The sequence below is a fragment of the Puma concolor genome, chromosome A1, assembly GCF_028749965.1.
Source record: "Puma concolor isolate L17-30 chromosome A1, mPumCon1.1.hap2, whole genome shotgun sequence".
Classification (NCBI taxonomy): domain Eukaryota; kingdom Metazoa; phylum Chordata; class Mammalia; order Carnivora; family Felidae; genus Puma; species Puma concolor.
The window spans coordinates 26,291,887-26,318,925 of NC_141667.1; the positions used below are offsets into that span (position 1 = coordinate 26,291,887).

Consider the following 27,039-nt stretch of genomic DNA (forward strand, 5'->3'; position numbering starts at 1 on the left):
AGCATCTTCCGATGATAAAGAATTTACACTACTTAAAACTACCTACATCAATTCCTGAAATGGTCGAATTCTTTCTTTACATTCCATAAACAAAAAAATCAGGAGACACCTTTTAGGATTCTGTCCTGCCGAAAACTCACTTTCCCTAAATAACTGTTCTCTGCTCCCCCAACTTCCTGGGGTGAACCCACCTCCTCCCCATCAAATGCCTGGGGAAATGGAAGTGCTAATCATTTTATGTCAACTGCACACATTGACTATAACGATAATAACCAACATTTATTAAGCTTCTATTATATGCCAGGTAAGTGCTCTTCATTAGTATCTCATTAATCCTCATACAGAGGTATGAGCACTAGTATTATCATTAATCCTCATACAGAGGTATGAGCACTAGTATTATCTCCATTTAAAGATGAAACTGTGGCTTAAAGAGGTTCAGGAAATCTCCTTTTATAGGAAGTCACTAAGCAAGGATACAGCCCAACCCCCAACAAGCTCCAGAGCCTACATTCTTCACTGCTGAGTACTGCTTCTAACATGGTCTCCAGTTTCCTCCTACAAAAGGGAGAACAGCTGTAATATCCACTGCCTACAGTAGGAAACTAGTCTCCTATTACAAAACTGATTAGGACAAATTAGAAAAACTCCCTTAAGAGAACTGCACTTCACCGTACAGGACATACAGGACAAAAGCATCTGAAAGCTAAAGTCAGCTAACACTCCTGAGAATCTGCTGAGAGGCTGAAAAGCAGCCTGCTTGTTTTCATTCCATTAATTCTCAAAGAGTAAATTCTCTAGTTTCTTACCAAGTTCATATTTAAGGTGCCCATCTTCTCAAATGTGGGATCGACCCAGGGCACCTCAGGAAAGGCAGAAAATGGGTCCTGCCAGAAGATCGCTGATCTTGAAAAGAACAGGGGTGTGTGGAGGGCGATCCCACAACCAAGCTCTCATCAGGCCGGAATGCTTATATATACCAAAATGCTTCACATCAACCCTTCACTGTTTGCGAGGGCCTGGAGTCAAAAACTGAAGTTGTTATTCTCAGCTTAATTTCATCCAGCCAGAAGGGCAAATTCCAAGAGCCAACATCCCTAAAGGTTCCAAAACACAATTTCTCTCAATCGCATTTGGCACCAAAATGCTAAAAAGACAAAACACAGACATTTTATTTCCTCAAAGTCGCTCCATGCTCTAAAATGGACATTTAATACACTTGTTTTCTCCGCTAAAATAGAAAATCTGAAGGGGAAAATGTATTTGCACCCACATATTAGGTGGGAATGAAATTTACCTTTTTTTACAGCAGAAAGCTGTATTATTAATACAGCATTTGTACGAATAATTTTTGTTTTCCCCCTTGTTTCTCCAAACTTCTCTCGGTGCCTGCACTACAATAAGGATACAGATGTGGCCACAGTTCAAACCCTGCTCTGCTACCTATAGACGTGACTTTGGGCATAACATTTAACCTGAGTTTTGGTTTGTTCCAATGTAAATGGAAACAATACTACCTAATATGAGGCCTGAAGAAAAATGTGTACCAACACCTGGCACACATGTTCAGTAAATGAGAGCTGTAATTGTTGGACATAGCAGTATCTGTGCTTCTTGATTTCCTTTTCTTTCATTCTCTCGTCCTTTCCTTTAAGGAATAAACAAAGAATTCAAATATCCTACATGAGAGGGGCAATTATTCAAGATTCTGTCACAGGTAAGAATAATTTCTACTTCTCTCTCAGTCCTTTTTCCTACATTAAACTACACTGAATCTACTCAGGAGGCCTCTCAATTCTTTTTTTTATGGATCAGAAACTCCTGCAATTAGCAACACCCAAGTTGGTCCTAATTCTGTAAGACAGAGGATACAGGAATATGTGAAGCAAAGGAAAAAGAAATGACATTTTTCTATTAATAGGATTTGTTTTCTAAAAGCCCACAATGACGGGGGCACCTGGATGGCTCGGCTGATTAAGTGTCTGACTTAGGCTCAGGTCATGATCTCTCGGTTTATGGGTTCGAGCCCCACTGGGCTCTGCTGACAGTGTAGAATCTGCTTGGGATTCTCTCTCTCTCTCTCTCTCCCTCTCTGCCTGTCCTCGACTCACACTTTCTCTCTCAAAAATAAATAAATAAAATAAAAAATAAAAGCCCATAATGACTTAGGTCTGGTCATTTTGTGTCTTATCTTCTGCAATATGAAGTACTTTGAACCCATTACAAGACCAAGAGAGAAAACTAACGGCTTTCTTAAAAGAATACCACATCCAAGGAATGGACTGCTCAGGCATACTGTACAAAAAGTAAAACCTTCTCGACTGCTGATTCTATTGAAAGTAGACTAAACTGCTGAACTTGAGAATAAAAACCTATAGAAACACTTGAGCAGTGGAATTTAAGGAGGCACACTGTAGACAAACATCACTAATATCTAATCCTTCTTTGGTTCATACTTCAAAATAATTATAAATATACACTATCCAATTCTTACAAATAATTCAGAAAAAAATAAGTACCACAATCACTACCATCAAATACCCATTCCCAAATCAAACACACACACACCAGTCCTAAGAGGAGAAATAGCCTAGAGGACTCCAAAAAATCAGGGTATACAAAGAGAATCAGAAAAAAACAAAACAAAACAAACAAAAACAAAAACAAAACCCTCCCAGGGTGCCTGGCTGGCAGAGTCCAAAAAGCATGTGACTTTTGATCTTGGGATTGTGGGTTCAAACCCCAGGTTCAGTGTGCAAATTACTAAAAAAATAATAATCGTTTAAAAAAAAAACCTCCTTTCAAAAAATGGAATTTTTCTTTTAATTTGGGAACCTATCTTTTTGGGTAGTAGGGAGGCATCAGGAAAGACAGAATGGATTCTCATTGGCTACATCCTATAGTTCCTTCACTCCTGTATTTTACAATAGTTTTCTGAACTCCACAGAAAAAGACTGACAAATATGGAGATTCTATCTCAATGTTTTTGAGAAAGAGAAAAGAGTGATAACATCCGTTGCTTGTTGATTCTGGGAGAATGAACACAGTCGAATGGAAGAGACGAGAAGCAGTTATCAACAAGGGTACAAGGAGCACCCATGTCTGTATATGGATCTTAAAGTGGGTTGGTTATAGGACAGGATGAAATTCCCACATGTACATCCTACTCCTGCTCATGCTGCACCCTGAGTGTGTATAAGGTGTTGTCTTCATGGGAGAATTTATTAGATGAGTGATTAAAGGCTGTCCAACTTGATCATTAGAACTGGGTAAGTAACTACAATTTCTTCCCTCTCAACATTACAAATTACTACACATCATGACTCAGGGGTCACTTGTGGACTGTAGAAATCATAGGGGCACCTGGGTGGCTCAGTTGAGCGTCCAACTTCAGCTTAGGTCATAATCTTGCTGTTTGTGGGTTCAAGCCTCACGTCGGGCTCTGTGCTGACAGTTCAGAGCCTGGAGCCTGCTTTGGATTCTGTGTCTCCCTCTCTCTGCCCCTCCCCCAGTCATATTCTCTCTCTCTCTCTCTCTCTCTCTCAAAAATAAATAATAAACATTAAAAAAGAGAGAGAAATCATAAATGTCCAATCTGTAAATGCCAAAGTGGATACTTCAAAGACCAGCCCTGAGAGGTGAATAATGACAAATATTTCTTGGGTTGTATGCATCAGGAATTGTTAAAGGGTTTTATACTTATTAACTCATGTAATCCTCATAGCAAGCCCTTGAAGTGGTGTTATTATAGCCACTATTATCTCCATTTTGTAGATGAAGACACCCAACTAGTACATGTGGAGGTGGAAGTCAAACCCAGTAGCTGGCCCAGTCTGTGTCCTTATACGACATGCCGCCCCTTACATGGAATGAAGGAAAACCAGGACAAAATAATCAGTGAATGTATCTGCCAGACCCACCTGAAACCAAGTTAAATCAAGATTCATACAGAGTTCCCAAGGAAAACCTGAGAGAGTGCTGTAGAGAGGCAGAAGGAAGCTGAAGGGAAAAAACAAACACCAAAAAACATGTGCCCCACAGGAGTAATGGCTGGCTGCATGGGAAAGAACTCTGGGGCTTCTTCAACCCCAGCTGAGTTACCTCTTGTAACTTACTCCACTGGGTCTGCTAAGGCCGAAGCCTCTATCACCCCGACAAACCCTCCAGGGTTCAATGGGAATCTTCTGATTCATGACACTCCAACCACAATTAATACTGCTGTATACTGCCTGGACAATTCTGTGCTTCCCTTCAAGAGTATGTAATCTAGAGGTCAACCTAAGAGTCCCCCTTTACACCTCCTTCTCCATCACCCTCAATTTCCAATCTATCACCAAATTCCATCAATATTACCTGTTAAAAATGTTTCTAGAATTCATGTTCCTCTCTTATCTCCACCAGCATCACCTAATTCAAGCTACCACCACCCATTTGGACCATACGCTTTGCAGCTGGTCTACCCACATCTGTCCACTTTTCTGATCCATTCTCCACCCTAAAGCAGCAGTGTTACTTTCAGCACACAGTCTGCTTTGCATTATTGGAAGGATGAAGACAATGACTTGATATGGGCCTGTGCAGCCTGGCCCCTACCTACCTGTCCAATCTGGTTTCCTACCATCCTCTTCCTCAGTCTGCACACTGGCCACACTGGCCTTTCAACCTCCCATACCTGCCATGCTCATTCTCATCCTGAGTTGTTTCCACAGGATGCTCCTTCTATAAAATGCTTCTCCTCTACTTCTCCACCCTATGAAGTTTGTGTATCCATCAGATCTCATGACAAGGGCCATTTCTATTACCAGGTTCTCACAGCCCTATGTATCTCTCTCCCTCCCAGCCCTTGTCACAGTTGCAATTTCACATTTGTTCTATGTATTTAAGTCTGTCTCCCCAACAATCTAAACTCTGAGGGTAAGTCTTTATCTGTTTTTATGCTCACCATATATCCCCAGAATCCAATACAGGCCCTGCACATGGTACGTGTTCAAAAGATTTTGCTAATTTGATGAGCAATGACTAAGTAGTGAGATGTTTTAAAGAGGTTTTAAAACCACTTGAGCAGGGACCAGAGAAACATATGGCTTAAGATATGATATCTAGGCTTGAGCCATTACTATAGATGGCATCACTAAATGCTCTAATCATATGGTAAAGTTCTGGAGAAAAGAGTGTGTTCCACTGAACACAGTCATACATGTGGTATTCATCCAGAAAGACCAGAAATTGTGAAGCCTGTCCAGTAAGAACTGTAGGAGCATGACAGCCGTGGATGGGGCTGGCGTCATCCCAGGATCCGACAGCCAATCCAACCAGCCTCTAGTGACAGCTGCCTGTGTGCTTCCTTACATCGCCATCTGGTTTCAGAGAGGGGCCTGGACTCCATTTTAACCCTTTACTACTTCTATCCCACCATCCTTCAACTCTTGACACTCCCTGCCCAGCTGCCTAAGAGCAAACAGTGACAATCGTACTTCCAAAGCTATGAAACATGGGATAAAAGTCCTAGCTGACCCCAATTAAGTATCTTGGTTCAATGGGTAGGAAAAAAAGGTAGAAAAGTATGGTTCTTTAATAATTAAGGAGAATTGGTTCTCCTAGTTACACTGACAGACTTTTCTGCAAGACTCCTGAAAAAACCAACTCATTTGAAAATGATGCAAATTTTCAGGGCACCTGGGTGGCTCAGTAGGTTGAGCGTCCGACTTCCTGCCCAGGTCATGATCTCACGGTTCACGAGCTGGAGTCCCACACTGGGTCCTCTGCTGACAGTGCAGGGCCCGCTTCAGATCCTCTGTCCCCCTCTCTCTCTTCCCTTCCCCTGCTCATGCTCTCTCCCTCAAAAATAAACAAACATTAAAAAAAGAAAATGATGCAAATTTTCAACAAACGTAGCAGTTACAAATGGACCAAATGATTTGTGTGACACCTCTTGCGACTCCATCTGAGTGTGGACATTTTGTGCCATTACGGTGCAAAAGAATGGCAAAGACTGCTGTCAGCAGTCACAGCATGCCCACAATTTCCAAACTAGGGTATCCCAGAGGCCTGAGTTCAGTCACAACAGTGGCTGAACTAAATGGGGAACAGTTCTACCACAGTGGTAGGATGGGAGTTCGGGTTTGTAGTCACTAATTCCTTATTTCAACATTTACCCCAATGTTTTGGCTACTGTTTGTTTTAATTTAAAAAGAGAACAAGGGCATGAATAACAAGTCTTCCTGTTTCCGCATGGTTTACCCCAGAGATCAAAAGGAGCCGCAGGAGTACCACCCACCCCTAGGACCTGCCAGTGCCCCCACATCATCTAAAAAGCCCACCCCATGGGGCACCTGGGTGGCGCAGTTGGTTAAGCGTCCGACTTCACCCAGGTCACGATCTCGCGGTCCGTGAGTTCGAGCCCCGCGTCGGGCTCTGGGCTGATGGCTCGGAGCCTGGAGCCTGTTTCCGATTCTGTGTCTCCCTCTCTCTCTGCCCCTCCCCCGTTCATGCTCTGTCTCTCTCTGTCCCCAAAATAAATAAACGTTGAAAAAAAAATTTAAAAAAATAAATAAATAAATAAATAAAATAAAATAAAAAGCCCACCCCACACTGAGCCAGAAGCGCTCCTCTCCTGGCAATCTGTGACAACTGCCACCCATTTTTACGCAAGCTGATGGCCCAAAGGAGACACACCTACCGGAACCTGGATCATCCACGTGGCCTGGCACTAAAACGTTGTCAATGGCATCTCTTCTCAGAACTCTGTTTCTGAGAAGGAGTGGCCCAAAGCACAGGGCTCCGATGAGCCCGAGGAGTGAATCTAGTGAGTCAACACTCAAGCTGAATGTCTGGTTACTCAGAGCTGCGGGGTGACCCATCTCTAATATATACCAATTCATTTCAACAAACAGCTCCCGAACATCCTAAATACCTAATGCTGAGAATAAAAAGATAAATAAGAATTGACTTCTGCTCTCACTAAATCCAGACAAATAATAAGTCATAATTGGAACAGTGGGTGAACAATGCAATAAATACTAGAAGCCTACAAAAGATTATATATCAAGACTGCATCATCTCATGTAATCCTCACAACTCTGTTAACAGCCATTACCGTTCCCATTTTACTGATGAGGAAAACAAGGCCAACCTAGGTTAAGTGAAGTGAGACTTGAGCCTCAGTTTACCCGATCAGAATCATATTCTTCACTATAATATAACCTGCCTCTGCCTGCTGGCCACATCCTTCTCCAGGGCACCGTCTTACCCCTGCCTTTTCGCACCCTCTTTCACCGATGAACTATCACTTCTCGCGTACCTGCTGTACTCCAGCACAGCAAACCCAGGAGAGAACAGAACACACTGCCTCTGCCTCCCCACCCAGAGCACACAGGAGTCGACCACAGTACATGCGTAACAAAGATGTGTGCGAAGTGCTGCTCTTGGGGATGGACAGGCCATGATGGGAACACAGCAGGAACACCAAACCGCACTCACACAGGGTTAGAGAAGATTGCTCCCCTCAGGAAGTGTCATTTATACTGAGACCTGAAAATAAGCAGAAATTAGTTCCAGGCCAAACCACCACTCTCTGGCTGCTCCTCTGCAAGGCTCCTTTCCAGGCGGGGTCCTCCTCCCTCTACACAAGACCCGTGTTCCCTGCACAAGCTCTCCCACTCACGTCACTTCCAGCAATATAGCGGATGACCCCCAAAGGGCTCTTCACTCCAGATCTCTATTCAAAAGCTCCAGGCCTAGACACCTGAACAGCCTCCTGCCCACCTGCACGGGAATGTTCCTAACATCCTCCAAATTCACATTTTAAAACCAGCTCATCACTCTGCTGCCCACCACCAAACCCGTTCATCCTCCTCTGGGCTCTGACTCAATGATCGGTCCCATCAACAGACACCCAAAAGTCATTCATTTCTCTTTTTTTTTTTTTTAATTTTTTAAAAATGTTTATTTACTGGGGCACCTGGGTAGCTCAGTTGGCTAAGTGTCCTACTTGGGCTCAGGTCACAATCTCACCGTACGTGGGTTCAAGCCCCACATCAGGCTCTGTGCTGACAGCTCAGAGCCTGGATTCTACTTCAGATTCTGTGTCTCCCTCTCTCTCTGCCCCTCCCCAGCTCGCACGCGTGTGCGCACTCTCTCAAAAATAAGTAAACCATTAAAAAGTTATTTTTATGTATATTTTACTTACTTATTTATTTAATATATTTATTTATTTTATTTTTAATTTTTATTTATTTTTATTTATTCGGGGGAGGGGCATAAAGAGAGAGGGAGAGAGACAATCCCAAGCAGGCTCCACACTATCAGTGCAGACACGGAGCTCGATCTCACAAACCATGAGATCATGACCTGAGCCAAAATCAAGAGCTGGACACTTAACTGACTGAGCCACCCAGATGTCCCTCTTTTTTTAAAGTTTTCATTTAAATTCCGGTTAGCATATAGTGTAGTATTAGTTTCAGGTATACAATGTAGTGACTCAACACTTCCATACATTACCCAGTGTTCATCACAACAAATGCACTCCTTTATCCTCACCACCTATTTAACCGATCCCCCCCACCTCCCTTGACCCAGCAGTCATTCTTTACTACTCCCTGCCCTCATGACCTGTCTGCTCTGCTTTATTAATAGCTCCAGAATCCATCCACATCTGTCCATCCCTTTGCTGCTTTTACTTTCAGCCACCATCACCTCTCACTTTGCATGCTCCCGTGACCACAGCCACACTGTCACCATCTAGCTCCCAGTGAAGCCACTGGACCCATCAGTCAATTCAACCGTCCACACAATTCAAGACCCCTGCCAAGATCTCTCCGATCACCCCTCCCTCCTGTATTGCAACAATCTCTTACCTTGTCAGCCTCCCCAACCGATGACACAAAATGGGGGAGGAGGCTGTACCTGTATGTATTTTCTAGCCTCAGATAGTAAATTGTCAAGAAAAGTCTACTAAAAGAATGCATAAACAGAAACATACAAAGAGACAAGTAATTCTTCTTCCTGGTAATATTCTTTAACTATCCTAAGCATAGTTCTTGACAGATTTTTTTTAAATTACTACCTAAGTATGATCAGTACTAAAGTATATGATTAGTGCCAAGTCTTACCAACTTTTGTCACACTTCTTTCTGAAACACATTCTAGTCCCATCAATAGGACAGGGGCATATGCAAAGCCAGACTTTAAATATGAAGCTCTATCACTGAAGATACAGCCTAGAAGCTAAATGAATGTACCTACTGTCCAATTCTAGGGAGCTGGAAATCTAGGCAGGATTTGTTCCTGGAGCTGGTTCCCAGACTGCTAGTTCCCTGCTCCTGGCCAGAGGGCTTCACTTGCTTTAGAGCCAGCCTGCTAGCAAGGCTCAGTCCCCTCTGAAAGCATGCCCAGGTAACAGCTCTGCTAACCACAGCTCCACTCTATACCCTCTATATACTCTCTGGCATACAAGCAACAATTACTCTGACAAGAAAACAGTATCTGAAGCCAGGAAAGCAGACATGCAGTAAGAGGTGAACTGACAATCTCTGTCTGGGCTCAAAGTAACAGACCACAGACTAAGCCGGTTCAGGTATCTGGTCTTTAAGGACTCTGCTATTTACTCACCATGCAGATCAGGTCTCAGCCTTTAATAAGTGTTCATTTCATAGGGTTGTTGGGAACTTTCAATAACATTTCAGACTAAGCATCTATTATCCACAAAAATATGTGTCTAACTTAAACACATAAACGTATAATTTGCTGGAGGTTTCACTACGTCCACTTCCACATGTCCCATGTCATTATCTTAATAATGATCCTGTAAGGTATTCTCATCCCTGCTTTACAGATAAGGCCAATGAAGCTCCAAGAGGTTAAATTGTGTGTCTGGACTCATACAGCTAAACAGGTGATGAAGCCAGAACTTGTTCGCAGGAGTTCCGACACCTGGCTTAGTACTTTTGATTTTTACTTTGTTTTTGTAAAAGTTGTACTAGGATACAAATTCAGGGGCGTCTGGCTGGCTCGGTTGGTAGATCATATGACTCTTGACCTTGGGGTTGTGAGTTGAAGCCCCACATTGGGCACAGAGTTTGCTTAAAAAAAAAAAAAGGCAAATTCATACACCATACAAATCACCTACTTAAAGCACATAATTCAGTGGTGTTTAGTATATTCAGTTATCCAACTATCACAACAATCAATTTTAGGATATTTTCATCACACCTAAAAGAAACATGGTACCCATTAGCATTCATCCCCCCTATTCTCCCTGACACCACCCTAACACCACTCTGAGCCCTAGGTAACTACGAATCTTAAACTTTTTTCCTATTACAAAATAATAGCATCAAGTGTCCTTTCAACTGTAACAAGTGTTCAGGACAGGGAAACAGGAGACAACCTGTAACAGTGCATTACCCTAACAGCTAAGCAATACTTACTCATGTGCCCATTCTAAATCCTTGCATTCACATTTAGACTGCTTTTTCCCCTTATCTCGGATTTTTTTTCTTAAAGGAAGAAAAGTAACTGCTCGTTAAGACCCAAATTAAGTCCCTCACTCTGGTTTGACAGCTCATCACTTATTGAATGACAGTAAAAGCATTACTCATTCATGCTTCTTGACAACAATCACTCTAACAGATGACTGTTGGGGTATAGAGACCAAGAACAGAGTCAGGAACCACACTAATGGCCTACCACAGTTCTCACCTCACCACCCCAATCACTCTCCCGGAAAAATAAAAAAGAGGCTCAGAACGATGCTCCCACCAGCTCCCCTGAGGCCCCCTCTTGGGATGGCCACAGTCCTCTCTGAAGCCACGCTGACCTCCAGGAGGCCACACTCTGTGGCACTGCAGGCCAAGGAGCTTACAGCTCTGTTGGAGAAAGATCTGCAGACACAAAGCAATTACACACAAGGAGTAGAGAATAAATGCTTGACTGTAGCAACAAAGAACCCAGAGCTACAGACGGCCTGTACCATGGGCAAAAAGAAAGGGAGAATGCCAATTAGGAAAGACTGGCGAACACAGAGAGGCTGAAGTGGCTCTGGCCTTCAGTGTTCCCTGGCCAGCAGCCTTTCCCACTACACTCCTCGCTCACTTTTCTCTATTTGGGTTTCCCCTATGACTTCATTTGAAATAGCAGTTCTCAATAGGGGATGAAGGAAAAAATAATAATTAACAGAAAAAAAAATGTGGATACTTACAGCAGGTGCCCCTCCCCCCCCCACCCTTCCCTGACCCTAAAGCACATTCAAATCTCTAAACCAGGACTTGGTACAGTGTATTTATTTTGAAAAAGCTCCCCCAAAGAACCATGCTGTTAAAAAAAAAAATAAGGGGGGGAGGGGCACCTGGGTGGCTCAGTCAGTTAAGCATCCAACTATTGGTTTCAGCTCAGGTCATGATCTCACAGTTTGTGAGTTCGAGCCTCACATCGGGCTCCATGCTGACAGCGTAAAGCTTGCTTCAGATTCTCTCCCCCTCTCTCTCTGCTCCTCCCCTGCTCACACACTCTCTCTCTCAAATAACTTAAAAAAAATTTTTTTTTAATTTCCTTGGGCAAAATAGGTTCAAAAGCACTTGCCTAGGCCAACTCTATGAATCAGGAAATGACCCAAAGAGGTCAAGGGGGCTCCCTCAAAATCACACAGAAAAAAATGAACAGAGTCCTGGCCTCCCAAATGCAAACTAACACTCTCTCAACAAACCAGAAGAAGGCAGGAATCTGCAGTGAGTCTGGAAAGGGTATTAAGATTTGGGAAAGCGGCAGGCACACAGGAGGACACTTAAATGGGAAAATGACACACACAGGCTGCACCCAGCAGGAACCTGGCTGTGCCGTGCAGGGTGACTCGGGTAGAGGGAGAGACCAGGTAAGCATCTATGGTCTGTGGTTCCAACCACAGCAAGGAGGGCAGAATGAATGGAAGTGAAGACAAACCAGCAAAGAGGGCACCCCCCAAGGGAACCCTGGAAACTGTGATGGCCAGGAGTATAACTGGCTGGCTGGGGAGAGAAGGGGCCACTGGCAGGCTAATTTAAAAGATAGCCACGCTGGATCGGACAGAAGGCCCAGGACATGAAACACTGCCCAAACCTCAGGTCCTCCTGCATGCCTTCAAGACAAGGAAAAACACTGTGACAGAAGGACAGAGAAGGAATCCATGAAAGAGCTTACTGAAAAAGAAAGCTATGAAGGAAGGGAAGCCCTCTGGATGGAGAGGAAAGGCGTCCTTTGTGGGCCCCTGTAAAAGGGACAGCACCCCCCACTCTGGTGACCAGCCTCTGAGAGTGCAAGGGAAGAACAATGCTAGAAGGGAACATAAGAAATGTCGCCACTATCAGGACCTGCACTTATGGCCCAAAGAATGAACACATGCGCACACGCGCACACACACACACACACACACACACGCACACGCACACGCACACACACCTGCAGCTTCTGGGGTAAAAGGTAATAGCTACTATAACAATTAACATTTAATAAGGGTTTGCTGCACTTTGGGTACTGTGTTAACTTCGATGGACTGCCTCACTTAAGACTAACAACAATCTTATGAGCTAGACACAACTGTTTTTATTCCCATTTCAGAGGTCAGGAAACCGAGGCTCAGAGAAGTTAAATACCCAGACCAAATCCACAAGGCAAGTAGCAGAGCTCTAATTCCAAAGCTGTGCTCTTAACCACCTTACACTAAAAGTTAAAGAGGGTAGCACTGGAATGTATACAAGTGCTGGAGAAAAGTAGCAGGTGGCAGTTACAGGGCTGTCAGAATCTCAGAGTCGAAGCTAACTGACGTGACTAACAACAGCTGCAAACACACATGGCATTGCCTTCTGTGCACCAACCTCCTGCCCCACTCCTAGGACTGCTACACAAATACTAGGTCAGCTGAATAGCTGGCAAGGAGCTAAAAGCCTTGGAACAGGAGCTTTTCCGTGGTCTTGGACCAAGAGGAACCAGGAGCAAACGAGAAGGTGCCTACAGGCTCACAAAGGGCCAGACTGACTTCATGGTAAAGCAGTATTCGCAGAGAATAACAAGCCTGCGTGTCCTAGCAGCACCCCTCGGATTCTACTTTTCAGGATTTAGCCCACTTCACCCCCCACCACGCCTTAGATAAGGTATGAGACAGATGCTTCGACCACCTGGGCCCAACATGCCCATGAGCCTTTCGAGCTGTCCCTGTTGCCTGCCCACGACATCATCCCCCTCCTCCCCACACCAGCACCCACCCTCACACTGCCCTTTCCAAGTCCTACGCTGCCTTCACATGAGGCCGAATGCTGCCGCAGCCTTCTGTGCTCCAAAAGCATTCTGTGCACGCCTCCTTCATGAACAGGCAGCACCTACTTCTGTGCATTAGAGCCATCTGTTGACTTGCTGTCTCTCTAACAGAATGTGAACCCCCTGAGAGCACAGACTGCTTTTATGCATTCCTAATTCTAACACGGTGCAAATGGGAGGTACAAGATCGATAATTCTCCCAATTCAAGTGACTATCAATAATAACAGCATCTAGGGGTGCCTGGATGGCTCAGTCGGGTAAGCGTCTGACTTCAGCTCAGGTCATGATCTCACAGTTTGTGAGCTCGAGTCCCGTGTCAGGCTCTGTGCTGACAGCTCAGAGCCTGGAGCCTGCTTCAGATTCTGTGTCTCCCTCTCGCTCTGTCCCTTCCTTGCTCACACTCTGTCTCTCTCTCTCTCTCTCTCTCTCAAAAATGAGCAAAAAAAAAAAAAAAATTTTTTTTTAAATAATAGCATCTTAACAGTCATGTCATGTGCACGTGGTTATTTCTTATCACATTCAAAGTCAGCCTGCAGGGAAGATGGTCATTCAATGTTACAGTTGAGGAAAAAAATCTGAAAGGTGAAACCACACTGGGAAGCGGATCTCAAGGGATTAAAGCAAAACAGGAATTCGATTGTATGTCTAGAGAAAAGGTAAGAACACAGTGAGATTTTTTTATCCAAAAATCTGGGCTCATTCCCTTCAAGGTATTCTTGGGAATTTTAAAACTCTCTTAGCAAGAAAAGCAACACACCCAGCAGCTCAGGACCACTGTCTCAAACAGGGGTTGGCAATCTGTCATAAGGGAAGGGTAGACAGGTGTCTGGCTGGCTCAGTTGGAACAGCATGTGACTCTTGGTCTCAGGGTTGTGAGTTTGAGCCCCATTTGGGGTGTGGAGATTACTTAAAAATAAAATCTTAAAAAAAATAAAATTAAATTAAAAAAAGGAAAGGCAGACTTCGAAATATTTCACCAAGGTGTCCAGGACTTCCATTCACAAGCCCTGCTTTTCTTGTGGCTGCAACCCTTCCCTTTCCCAAAAGCAAATGACTGAGGGCTTAGATGCCACCTCTGAAGGGCTTCCCCCACTGAAGTCTATAGGGAATAATGAAGGACAGGGGCACAGGAGGTAAAAGTGATGATTATACTATTTTAGGAAAAGTATTTACCCATGAAAGCAAAACAGCACAGGCTTGCAACTGCCTTTTTTTTTTTTTTTAATTTTTTTTTTCAACGTTTATTTATTTTTGGGACAGAGAGAGACAGAGCATGAACGGGGGAGGGGCAGAGAGAGGGAGACACACAGAATCGGAAACAGGCTCCAGGCTCTGAGCCATCAGCCCAGAGCCTGACGCGGGGCTCGAACTCACGGACCGTGAGATCGTGACCTGGCTGAAGTCGGACGCTTAACCGACTGCACCACCCAGGCGCCCCTCAACTGCCTTTTAAATAAACAGTTATTACTTCCAGGGGTAATCTGATTTTACTTACTCATATCTTAAGTAAACCATTGAACAGAGGTGATACATGGACAAAATTTGGCCTATGATAGAGTCATTAGAAATGAAGGACAATGGGGGCACCTGGCTGGCTCAGTCAATAGAGCATGCGACTCCTGATCTCAGGGTTGTGAGTTCAAGCCTCATGTTGGAGGCAGAGATTAAAGAAAAAAAAAAAAAGAAAAGAAAAGAAAAAAGAAAGAAAAAAAAAAAGAAATGAGGGAAGAGGGAAAAATACATCTCCAGCACAAAACTAGCAAAATGTCAAAGGCCAAATGTTAATAATGAAAAAAGTCAACTAGTAAGTGTTCTCATTAGGTTGGAATTTTAAATATAATTAAATCATTCTCAAATATATAAAGGAACAAAGGAAAGAGGAAAAGAAACTTTCAGAGATAGTGAAAAACACTCTAAGAAAGAGTTACCACACAGTGAATTTTCTGGGCATGATACCATGGCAACAACCACAACAACTAAATACTCCACTTTCATTAATACCTTAGCTGGGAAAGATTTCTGTATTCTAAGATTAATGATTAAGCACTTTCTGAAACCATCCAAATGGTCCTGACCAACAACTTAGTGACAGCAACAAGAGCCCACATCTACTAAAGGCTAACCATGTGCCAAGTACTCTAAGGACTTGCATAATCACACTTAATATTCATAAATATTCACATATACCTATCAGAGATTATTATTATTATCGGCCTCACTCACAGCCAAAATAAGCAGTTGTCTGCCCTCCTTAGAGTTGTGACCCTGGAGGCATGCAGAGGGGACTAAGGAAAGAAGTGGCCCTGTGGCCCTTCTAGCTCTTGAGCAGCTTCACTCTGCTCCATTTGTACCTCCCCTCTTCATCCTCCCAAAACAACAAAAGATTAGAGGTTGTAAGAATTATTCCAGCTCCGGGCGTCTGGAGGGCTCAGTTGGTTAAGCATCTGACTCTTGACCTTGGCTGGGGTCATGATCTCATGGCTCCTGAGCTCACTGCACTAACAGCATGGACCCTGCTTGGAATTCTTTCTCCCTCTCTCTCTGTCCCACCCCACTCGTGCTCTCTCTTTCAAAATAAACAAACAAACTTGGGGCGCCTCGGTGGCACAGTTGGTTAAGTGTCCTACTCAGCTCAGGTCATGATGTCAAGGTTTCCGAGTTTGAGCTCCATACAGGGCTCTCTGCTGTCAGCATGGAACCTACTTCTAATCCTCTGTCCTCCCCATCTCTGTCCTTCCCCCACATGTACTCAGAGTCTCTCTCTTTCTCTCTCTCAAAAATAAACATTAAAATAAATAATAAACTTTAAAAATTTTTTTTAAAAATTATTCCATGCAAAATTTTTAAAAAGAATTATTCCAGCTCAATCCTACCTCCCAACCTCTCTCAAGCGGTTTATTTTAAATGATTCATTAAACTGCAAACCCGCCGATCTTCTTGTTGTCTCCCCAAAACACATCAGAAGCCACAAGCATAACGCATGGGAAACTAAGGGTAGTTTCCTGCTGGTAAAACAACTCAAAGTGCACACTCTCCTGTCACAGATCAGCAGTACCATCTTCAAACATGACAACCACATGCAGGTTATACATTTTTACATATATTATGACTGGGAACAAAGCAAGAACATACTAACAACTGGAAATAACTGCTTTGGTTAAGATAGCATAATTAATGGTAATTTTCCTTTTCTAACTTCGGAAGTCTGCAACTTTGTTACATTCTTTTTTTCTTTTTTTAAATATTGTCTTTATCATAAAAATAGGTATACATCTTTTAAGGTGATTTAAAAAATCCAACTCTAAGAACACCGTCATGCAGGATGGTTTAATGTGAAATTATTCCAAGAATGTCAAACATCTTGTTGAAGATGCTCAGAGAAAAATCTAGAACTTTAAATTTCTAGTATGGATTGCCCTCAGCCTAAGATTTCGATGGTAGCCATCACATTTGGTGATGGTAGCCAACATTTTGATGGTTTCACCATCACAGAGGAAAGCAGGGTGCAGGAGAGCATCGGGTTCTGAGACAGAGGCTGTCAGTGTGGCAGCTGTTCGATCAAGCTGCAGGAAGTGTTGCCGGACGTAGCCTCATGACATCTTCTGATGCTCCATCTGCAGAAGTTGAATGGTATTGGAAAGGATCCAGGGAGATGCCGCAGGAAGCACATGCAGGAGAGAAAAAGCGGAAGCTTTGGAGAGATCATCAGACTATAAAAGCCACAGCTAAGAAAGTGGTCATTTTAGGAAGAACTTTTGATGTCCTTTATATCACTGTCAATGACCTCTAAGTTCAAAGAGAAAATTCTGCAGTCATCAAAAAATTAGTTTGGAATGGAAAAAAGTTAAGAGTCTTTAAAAAAGAAAAGTGAATGGATCTAGATTTGCTTTTAAAGGTATATCTTTAAGTTTATTTATTTTGAGAGAGAGAGAGTGAACATACACAAGCCGGGGAGGGGCAGAGAAAGAGGGAGAGAGGGAATGCCAAGCAAGCTCCATGCTGTCACCCCAGAGCCTGACTCTGCGATTCAATCCAAGGAACTGTGAGATCCTGACCTAAGCCGAAATCAAGAGCCAGACGCTTAAACAACTGAGCCACTCAGGCACCCCTAAAGGTATTTTTTATTGCTGGGACTGAGCAAGGAAGTCTGATTTAGGATAAGCCAATCTCTTCTAGCCACGGATCCACCCAACTCATCAAAGTCAGTAGTCCAGCACAGTAGTGTTCCACCAAAAATAATCTCAATCATTTCATCTGTTTTGTATCCCCAACCTCTAGAACAATGCCTCGTCAACCTCCAGAACAATGCCTCGTACTTGCAGGTGCTTTAAGTAAATATCAGCTGAATGAATCTCCAAGGGGCCCTTGTATCCACTCACAGTCACCTAGTGGAGAAGCTAACAAAAGCCAAGAACAAAACTGCTACTAGAGAACACGAATGAGAAAGCATTTTAGCATGTGAATGCTGATCATGACTACAGGCATGTTTCACTAATAATACTCCCTGCATTCATAAATGTAAGTACGGAAGAACAGCCTTGGAGTCAGACTGCGTGAGTTTAAATCTTGGCACCACCCCTTGCCAGCTATGGCCATGAGCAAGGTACTAACTTCACTGGTTCTCTCCACATCTAAACACACAAAACGGAGGGAATAGTATCCACTGCATAAGATAGTTTAAAGGATGAAATGAGAGAAGCACAGTTCCTGGGACACAGAAGTGCCTAATAAATATTGGTAATTATTCATTTTATTATTCTGATATATACCCCCCGCCCGGCCATTATCTCTTGGAAAAACACTAGATCATAGATAGGTTCACTTCTTTCCATGAAAAGATATGGCGGTAAGTGAAGATTAGGCAATCAAATGCATTCTTTTCCCTAAGGGTTAAATGAGAAGATAAAATTGGCTCTTAAGTCTGGATTTTTTTTTTTTTTTTTTTTGACCCTTCTTCAAGCTTTGTTTCTTTTCTTGCTTTTTTCTTCCCATGTCTATGTATTCCCTAAGCTCCCGGGGGCCTGGCTTAGCCATGGGCACCACTGGCTCCAGGAGACAGTTCTCTCTGGTCTGAAATACTTCTGTGGTGTGGACAGGACATTTAACCTTGCGAGGCCGCACTTCCACATTGTGTTACAGAAGAAGAGTACAGTGGTGGAGATTATCTTTAAATTCTCTCCCAAATCTAAAAATCCACAAATGGGGGGCACCTGGCTGGCTCAGTTGGTAGAGCATGCGACTCTTGATCTCAGGATTGTGAGTTACAAGTAAGTAACTGATAATTTATTAGTGTATTCAAGTCAAACACTGACTTAAATTCTACTAGAAAGTCTATTTAAATCATACTTGGAAAATCATACAAATATGGACACAAGTACCACAGACTCTAAAAGCTGGATTCTTCCTGGTCTTAGTTTCAGAGAACAACGCAGGAACACCCTGAAGCTTTTATTCAACTCCCTTATCACAATGAACCCGGCTCTTGCTAAATCAGAACTTTCCCTTAGGATCATCTAATGGTCCTCTATCTACAGCTTCTTCCTGGCACAGACAATAAGCATTTCTAATCATTATAAATACCAAACCAGTGCTTACAATTTCAAGGTAACTGACCAGAGAACTGGCAGTCCTGAACAATCAGAACTGATACTCAGCACCAGAGAAGGTGATGAAGTAGAAATCCATTAAAAATCACTCTGCCTTTTTTTTTTTTTTTTTTTTTTTTGGCTCTTTGTACTACCTAACATCTCCCCATCACAGTATTTCTGTTGTGGAAAATGGGTCTAATCTTTTTTTTTTTTTACGTTTATTTATTTTTGAGAGAGAGGGAGACAGAGTGCAAGCAGGGGAGGGGCAGAGAGAGAGGGAGACAGAGAATCCGATGCAGGCTCCAGCCTGTCAGCACAGAGCCTGACGTAGGGCTCGAACCCACAAACTGCAAATCATGACCTAAGCCAAAGTTGGACACTTAACCAACTGAGTCACCCAAGCATCCTATTGGATCTAATTGAAAATGACATTACAGGTTAACAACTGACGTGGAAAGACATTTACAATATAGATCTCTGGTGAAAAGGCAGATTACAAAATAATATGATTAGCAATATTAATCCCACTTTGGAAAAGACATATGCAGACACCTACACACATATCTGACAGGGTACACTTCACGTTGCTTATAACTTTCCTTTAAAAAATTCTTTGTCAGGGCGCCTGGGTGGCTCAGTCGGTTGGGCATCCGACTCCGGCTCAGGTCATGATCTCACGGTCCGTGAGTTCGAGCCCCGTGTCGGGCTCTGTGCTGACAGCTCAGAGCCTGGAGCCTGTTTCAGATTCTGTGTCTCCCTCTCTCTCTGACCTTCCCCCATTTATGCTCTGTCTCTCTCTGTCTCAAAAATGAATAAACGTTAAAAAAAATTTTTTTAAATAAATAAAAAATTCTTTGTCTATCTTTTATTATTTTTCTATAATGAACTACAGCTTCTCCTTTATTTACCAAGAAAAGCGGATCTGGCTCCCAAACCATAACCAAATGCCTCCTTGAAGGGGAGATCAGCACCCCGGGATCCCCTTGTACAGAGGCACAATTTCCTTTGCACCGTCTGTCTGGGACTCAGCTGGGGCAGTGATGCTGAGATGTTTCTAGGTACCAGCCATCAGGTACCACCAAGAATGATCCAGTCCTCTCTCTCCTATTCACCTCAATTTCCAGAGCCACTGGCTTCCCACTTACAAGCTTTACTGATTTATAACTCTCCGGGCAGAGTTTACAAAACATGACCAAAGGTCCTAAACTACAGTTCAGGATTTTATTTATTTATTTATTTATTTATTTTATTTATTTTTGGGACAGAGAGAGACAGAGCATGAACGGGGGAGGGGCAGAGACAGAGGGAGACACAGAATCGGAAACAGGCTCCAGGCTCCGAGCCATCAGCCCAGAGCCTGACGCGGGGCTCGAATTCACGGACCGCGAGATCGTGACCTGGCTGAAGTCGGACGCTTAACCGACTGCGCCACCCAGGCGCCCCTACAGTTCAGGATTTTAACATTCACGTTCACTGACTTAGAATCAATGACAGAAGAACCCAAGTTAACTCTGGCAGAGGTCCACGTGGAAACTAACTACTATCCTTCATTTTAAGCTGTTCAATGTCAATCTTAGCACAAAAAAACATATAAGCCATCATGTTTAAAAGCATCATCTTCAAATACTTTATCCAGTTAAGTACTTCTGTTTTTTGCACAAAGTGCTGACTCTTGACAGACTCTTTAGCATACTGAAGAAAGCCACTCTTGAACCTTCCAAGATCTAATCAGCCAAGAACAAGTTCATTACCAGGCACAGGTATCATTACATCATAAGGTGTGAAGATTGTTCTGGCAGCTCAGTGACCTACCAGCAAAAAGATACCTAAGAAACCTGCAAATTCCCAGCTAACAAAAGCAAACCGCATACAAAGAAATGTGATAGGAAGACATACACCAAAGCAGTAAAGATGAGGGCAATATGAAGGAAAGCAGTAGAAAAAGAATGGCAGTCCAGAAAAGTGTTGTGAGGGACGACTCCTACTGAGTGAACCAACAGAAGGTTACCAGGTTCAGTACTTTCAGAGGTACATAAGCTATGCCTCAAAGCTGCTCACATGAATTTCCAATAATAGGATATCTAGCAAAAGCTATACACTTAAACAAATTGGTTTCTCACTCCCTCATACCTTTATCTTTTAAAAACCATAAGCAATTTAGGTCAGAGCCCTTCCCTCTGTTAAAAAAAATTTTTTGAGACAGATTACAACAAAGAAACATAGTATCTACACAGCATTATTTTATGGCAAGAAAACAAAACTGCCAACTAGGAGGATCTGAAAAATGTGACCATTTGGGGGCTGAACCACTCCCCTTCCCTAATTATCCCTCAAAGGAAATATATCAGGCACTGTGGGCAAAGAGGGAAAACATGTCTAACTACAACATGTGCACTTGGTGGATGAAAAATCTGAACATTCTTGAACTCTGGCCACATTTCAGACTTTCCATGTGTAGTTCAATCTCACTGAAGAGGAAAGGTTAAAGATCAAATCAATCATAAAAGACAAAGAGAAACTGACATTACTTACTCATGATACGAGGGAAACCTATTGAAAATTCAAGATGACCCTGACTCCTTCATCAAGCATCAAAGGAGGAAGTGGTTTTTATTTTCAATTAGGATTAAAAATAAGACCCATTTCAAGAGTATTCTCCATTTGGAGGAAACACACACATTGTGAATTTGAAGATGCATGTGCAAAGGCTTCAGGCCCCAGGTGGTTTTATGGAAGCAGTCCTTGATCAAGACCTCTCATCCACAGCCCACCTGCCTGTGCTTTACAGGGGTAGGAAGACAGCTGAAGACCAGAGGGTTGATGGTGCTCGTGCACATGCTGATTAAAGTGCTGGGCAGAGGAGTAGGAAAAACCTTCAGAAATCCAAAATGAGAACACATCTCATTAGGCATTTGGATTGGGAACTCAAGAAGTCCTCAGCATGGCCAACAAGCTGTAACCTCTCTAACCTGGTTTCCTGGGACTCTTCCCCCTCACCTACTAGGCTTCCTCAGGGCTGACTTCCTTGATGAGCCTCCAACACTCCAGAGCATTCCCTCTACTAGCACTACTCTTCCCTCAGACCCCAACATCCTTCAAGTCTGCTCAAATGCCACTGTGACATGGAGGAAAATGGTGCCTTTTCTTTTTCCCATGATACTTTTCACCTTCTAATATAACCATATAATTTACTTATATTTACTCTATTTGTTGTTTACTCTGATCTCCATCAAATACGCTCCAGGAGAGCGGAGATCTGTTTTGTTCAGAATAGTGCAGGAGGTCAAAAAATATTTTATGAATGAATGAACTTAAGAGTAAAACTCCAGCAGGAAAGCAAGTGGGGGTGAGATGAAAGGGGGAAGAAATGACAGAGGGGAATTCACAAGGGAAAGAACTGTGCTGCTTGCAGATGGGAGGCGGGAGGCAGTGCACGGTATCCCGCCGGCGGCATCAAACAGCCCTCTTAGAAGCAGGCAGCTCTGAAGACTCAACTGAGAAATTCCAAGGGCAGACCCACCCAGACGGCGGGCTCCGGGTAGGTCCCCACGGGAGCCCGGAGCGTCCAGCCCTTCCCCTCCCGCGCGGTGCCCAGAACCCCAGCTCCTCGCCAAGGTAGGCAGGGGGGTCCCGGGCCGCAGCACCTTCCCGGCTCAGGCCCCTTCACCTGGTCGCCAGCGACCGGGCCCTGCGCTCCGGCACCTGCCGGCCCGCGCCGGAGGTCCCCACCTCAGCCCGCGACAGATCTCAGCGCACCCCCGAGGGCCTCACCCCGCCCGGCTCTCCTCCCGCACCCGCACAGGAAGCCCCCGCGGCCCTCCTCCGCAGCGGGGAGGGGGCTCCCGGCGCCCCTAACCCCGGCAGCTCCAGCCTGACGCCCCGCCCGCGCGGAGCCCCCTCACCTCTGGGCGCACGTACGACACGAAGGAGGGCTTGGGCGCCTTGGTGCCGCCGCCACCGCCGACTACCCCTTTCCCCAGCATACCGCCGCCCTAGGAAGCAGCGACGCGCGGGAGCAGAGGCGGCCGCTCGGGCTCCGGCAGCGGCGGCGGCCACCAGCACTGGCGGCTGGGGCTCCGCCCATCCCCAGGGCCGCTGCGGCCCCGGCGACGCCCGCATCCGGCTCCGCCGCTGACACCGCTCGCCCCGCCCACTCCGCGCGCGAGCCTAGGGAGTCGGGAACCCGCAGCCGGAGACCACGCCCCCTCCGCTCGCGGCGGGCGGGTCTGTCGGGCGCAGATTCGCCTTCAGAGATAGGCTCCACTCCGGCAGAACCCGCCTCATGCGTTCTGTGATTGGCCAGAAGGCACTACCGGCCGGAGTCCCACGCCAAGCTACTCCTTGAATGAACCTGGAGAGATGTTTCCTCAGACCAATCCAGAGAGCGTTCTCTCCGGACTCCCCGGCGATTGGATAGCAAGAATGTCGCTGTCGTCCAATGATCCTACGGTCACTAAGTTGAGAGCAGTTGTTCTTTGCCTTCGTTCTCTTCTTGCTTGCAGTCTTGATGTAAAACTTCCAAGAGTGTGGTGTATCGAAATCCCCCGTATGAGTTCCAGATACACATCGATGACGTCCAGGTTTATTACTTTGAATGTAGACAAAGATGAGACAATTCAAGTGTTAACAGGCACTTAGGAATAGGTTTGAATGTTTCATCATAAAAGGCCTTGTCAACCTCATTTTTCCACTTGTTTTTGTTTGTGTATCTTTTTTTAATATTCATTTATTTTTGAGAGAGAGAGAGTGTGAGTGGGAGAGAGGCACAGAGAGAGGGAGACAGAGGATCCCAAGCAGGCTGTGGGCTGACAGCAGAGAGCCCCATATGGGGGCTCAGACTCACAAACCATGAGATCATGGCCTGAGCCCAAGTCCACCGCTTAACCAACTGAGTCACCCAGGCGCCCCTGTTTCTTTGTGTTTCTAACAATACAAAAGCCCTTAAGAGACTTATTTTATCCACTCTCCGAAGTTATCAATAAAATCCTCATTTTTAGTGCAAATTGCAAAGAAAATCCATTTTCATTTCACATTTGGTGCTAAGCATTATGCTAGACACAAATGAATAAAACAGGGCCCCGCTGTCAAGAAATTTAGTATGAGGGGCGCCTGGGTGGCGCAGTCGGTTAAGCGTCCGACTTCAGCCAGGTTACGATCTCGCGGTCCGGGAGTTCGAGCCCCGCGTCGGGCTCTGGGCTGATGGCTCAGAGCCTGGAGCCTGTTTCCGATTCTGTGTCTCCCTCTCTCTCTGCCCCTCCCCCGTTCATGCTCTGTCTCTCTCTGTCCCAAAAATAAATAAACGTTGAAAAAAAATTAAAAAAAAAAAAATAAAAAGAAATTTAGTATGAAAAGCTAGTAAATATTGGCAGTTAATTTTTTCAGTGTCAGGCACTTGTGACTAATGCTTTTTGCCCTCTTCATCTCCATAAGCATGCTTCCCAAAGCCACTCCAAATAAACCAAAAATCTAAGTGAAAGCGAATGTGCTTAGTTTTGCAAACATAGTTTCAGGATAAGTCCTGTAGCCTCATTTCCAGCTAGACTGCCATTATTAAGCCTAACAAGTATAGCGGCCCTGGGGCCACAGATGAATAGCATTATCCTGGTTTTTAGGTGAGAAACTAGATGCAAGTAATTTGCCCAGGTCTCACAACTAGTCACTGACAGAGCTAGGATTCGAACCCAGCTTTGTATGATTCCAAAGCCCAAATGTTTAACATTGTAATTACACAAATTAGGAAGGAGCATGATGAAAGCTGTCAATTCTATTTGAGAAGGCCACGTCAGGCTTCATAAAGACACTCTGTAGAGAGGTGTTGAGGAATGAAGTTATTTGTCCAGACTAAAACATCACTTAAACTTCACAACAATTTTTACTTTCAAAGTGAAATGACAGTCTGAGCAAATTTTTACTTTCTTGCTTTTCAGAGGAGTTTGGATTTCCACAGTCTTCCACTATAGCATATTTAGCCTGGGCACCTGTGGCCAGGGCTGGCTTCTTGGACATCCAACTAGTGCAGTCACATAAGGCTGGCCCTTAGAGGTAGGATCCACACCCAATGTGGGGTTCAAACTCACAACCCTGAGATCGAGAGTCACATGTTCCACTGACTGAGCCAGCCAGGTGCCCCATTAAGAACCCATGCTTTCCTACAATTATATCTGTACTTGTGCATGTGGGTGTCTGCACACGTGCCTTCTGGTGTGTATGACCATGTGTGTACATAAGTGTACAGCCACCTGCATCTATTTGTGTGAATATGGGGAATGTGTACCACATGTGTGCCCAGAGCTGTATGCTACGGAGAATGCTGGAGACTAACTCCTCTTTCTCTTCAGTTCTCTGTTCCAATGATAACCATTCACTTTCAGCAGAGCCCAAGTTAAAACCAGCTCTAGATCCAACTGTTCTGCTCTGACCTGGACCTCAATCTTGGGGCCAGCATCTCCCATTGCTTCCAGATATCACGACTGAAGTGCCCAGAAGTTTCTGGGCCTACCACACAGCCCAATCTCCCTCCTCTCCATCATGTAGCCTGTCTCCTTCCTGATGGGCCCTCCCAAGCCCTCTATCCCACCTCACAGTGCTCCCTGAGAGCAGCCAAGGCAGCCATGAGAGCAAGGACCCATGTTCCCCATGTCAGGATGGCATCTCCATGACGGAGGGGCCTGAAGCCCTTATGGGCGGACCTCCCCTGAGCCTGTCTGAAGGGCCAGCCCTTAGTGCATTCAGGCTGCCCCTGGGCAGGGATGCCACCCCTGCTTTTCTGCAGGATGTGCCCTGTCCCGTCACCCTGACATTAGACTCGCCCCTGTGTGCCCAGCAAAGGCCTTTCTGCAGAAAAAAATGAAAATAAACAAACAAATGAAAAAACAAAACATGTTTTCTTTAAGAAGCAGTAAGGGAATAAAGATGGAGAATAAACTAACATCTGTTTCCATCTTGCTCTTAAGGTTCTCCAGCTATGAGCATATTTTTACTTAATCTTTAGGGTGTGGGTCAGATCTCCTTGGGAGAGTCTCTCTCAGCTGATTGAAAAATTCCTGTCATGCTGAGGTCAAATAATTCTCCATCTATTAATAAACACAGATGGAAGCCCTTAGACCTTGAAATAGTTTAATTTACACACAATAGTTTAAAGTCACTCTTTTCTCCTAATACTGCCCTAAACTTTCTCGGAGAATTATAAATAGGAACAAATCTTAGCTCACATGAAAACAAGTGCCAGACCAAAGGCAGTGCTTCCCACAGACAAGTGAAACTGACAGCATGTTCCAAAATGGAGAGAAAACGGTTTCCTTTGGTAAATAGTTAAGCCTAGCCACATTTGCATTTCCTCCTCTTTGGAGTCACTTGAAGCAGCCTATTTGTGTGTGTTATTCATCTTTATCTGGTGCCAGGCATGTAGTAGGAACTCTACCAATATTTGCACCTGAGTGAGTGAAATATTATCAGATGAAAAGCATCCCGGGCAGCAATTGATTACTAAGTGGAGGAAGCAAGAGTTTGAACTTTGGCATCCAGATTAGAACCTCCACTTTTAAATCACTTAGATACTAGGCCAAATTTAATCTAGGGTCTGAATTTAAAATCAATAAATAATGTATGTATGTGTGTATATATATATATAATATATATGTATATATATGATATGTTACATATGATGTATTACATGTAATGTGTTATACATGTAATATATGATATACATATGACATGTAATATACATATGATTATATATGTTATATATGATATATTACATGTAATATACTATATTAACATATGTTACATATATCATATGTAATATACATATATTCAAAGACTAAGATGCACATGTCATTTAATGGCCACTTGCCAAATTTCAACTTTAGCAAATGGTCTGGATCTGAAGACTTACCCTCTTCTTTCACGGGAAAAAGAAAATTCTTTAGCCTCTTGCTGTAGCCAGGGCTCTTTCAACCTTCTTCTGAGGATGGTGAGTAATGGACCTGGATTAAGAAGCATTTGGGGGCACCTGGGTGGCTCAGGCGATTGGGCGTCTGACTTTGACTCAGGTCATGATCTCGTAGTCTGTGAGTTCAAGCCCCACATCGGGCTCTGCGCTGACAGCTCAGAGCCTGGAGTCTGCTTTGGATTCTGTCTCCATCTCTCTCTGCCCCTCCCCTGCTC

The 27,039-nt window shown here is 44.2% G+C and overlaps 1 protein-coding gene across 4 annotated transcripts in view; it reads right to left on the reverse strand.

Moving 5' to 3' along the window:
* MTMR12 (myotubularin related protein 12) overlaps positions 1–22,996 on the reverse strand; it is a 66,829-nt gene extending 43,833 nt beyond the window's left edge. Inside the window, exons 1-2 of one of the 4 annotated variants that reach the window (XM_086676524.1) lie at positions 22,776–22,981; positions 9,610–10,079 (exon numbers count right to left, since the gene is read on the reverse strand). In XM_086676524.1, coding sequence (XP_086532650.1) covers positions 9,610–9,612 — 3 coding nt within the window. In that variant the 5' untranslated portion in view covers positions 9,613–10,079; positions 22,776–22,981. Of the gene's footprint in view, positions 1–809; positions 1,148–9,609; positions 10,080–22,775 lie in introns of those variants that run through there. The other 3 variants (XM_086676505.1, XM_025924346.2, XM_086676515.1) reach the window with 3 other exon arrangements.
* Positions 22,997–27,039: the final 4,043 nt, after the last annotated feature.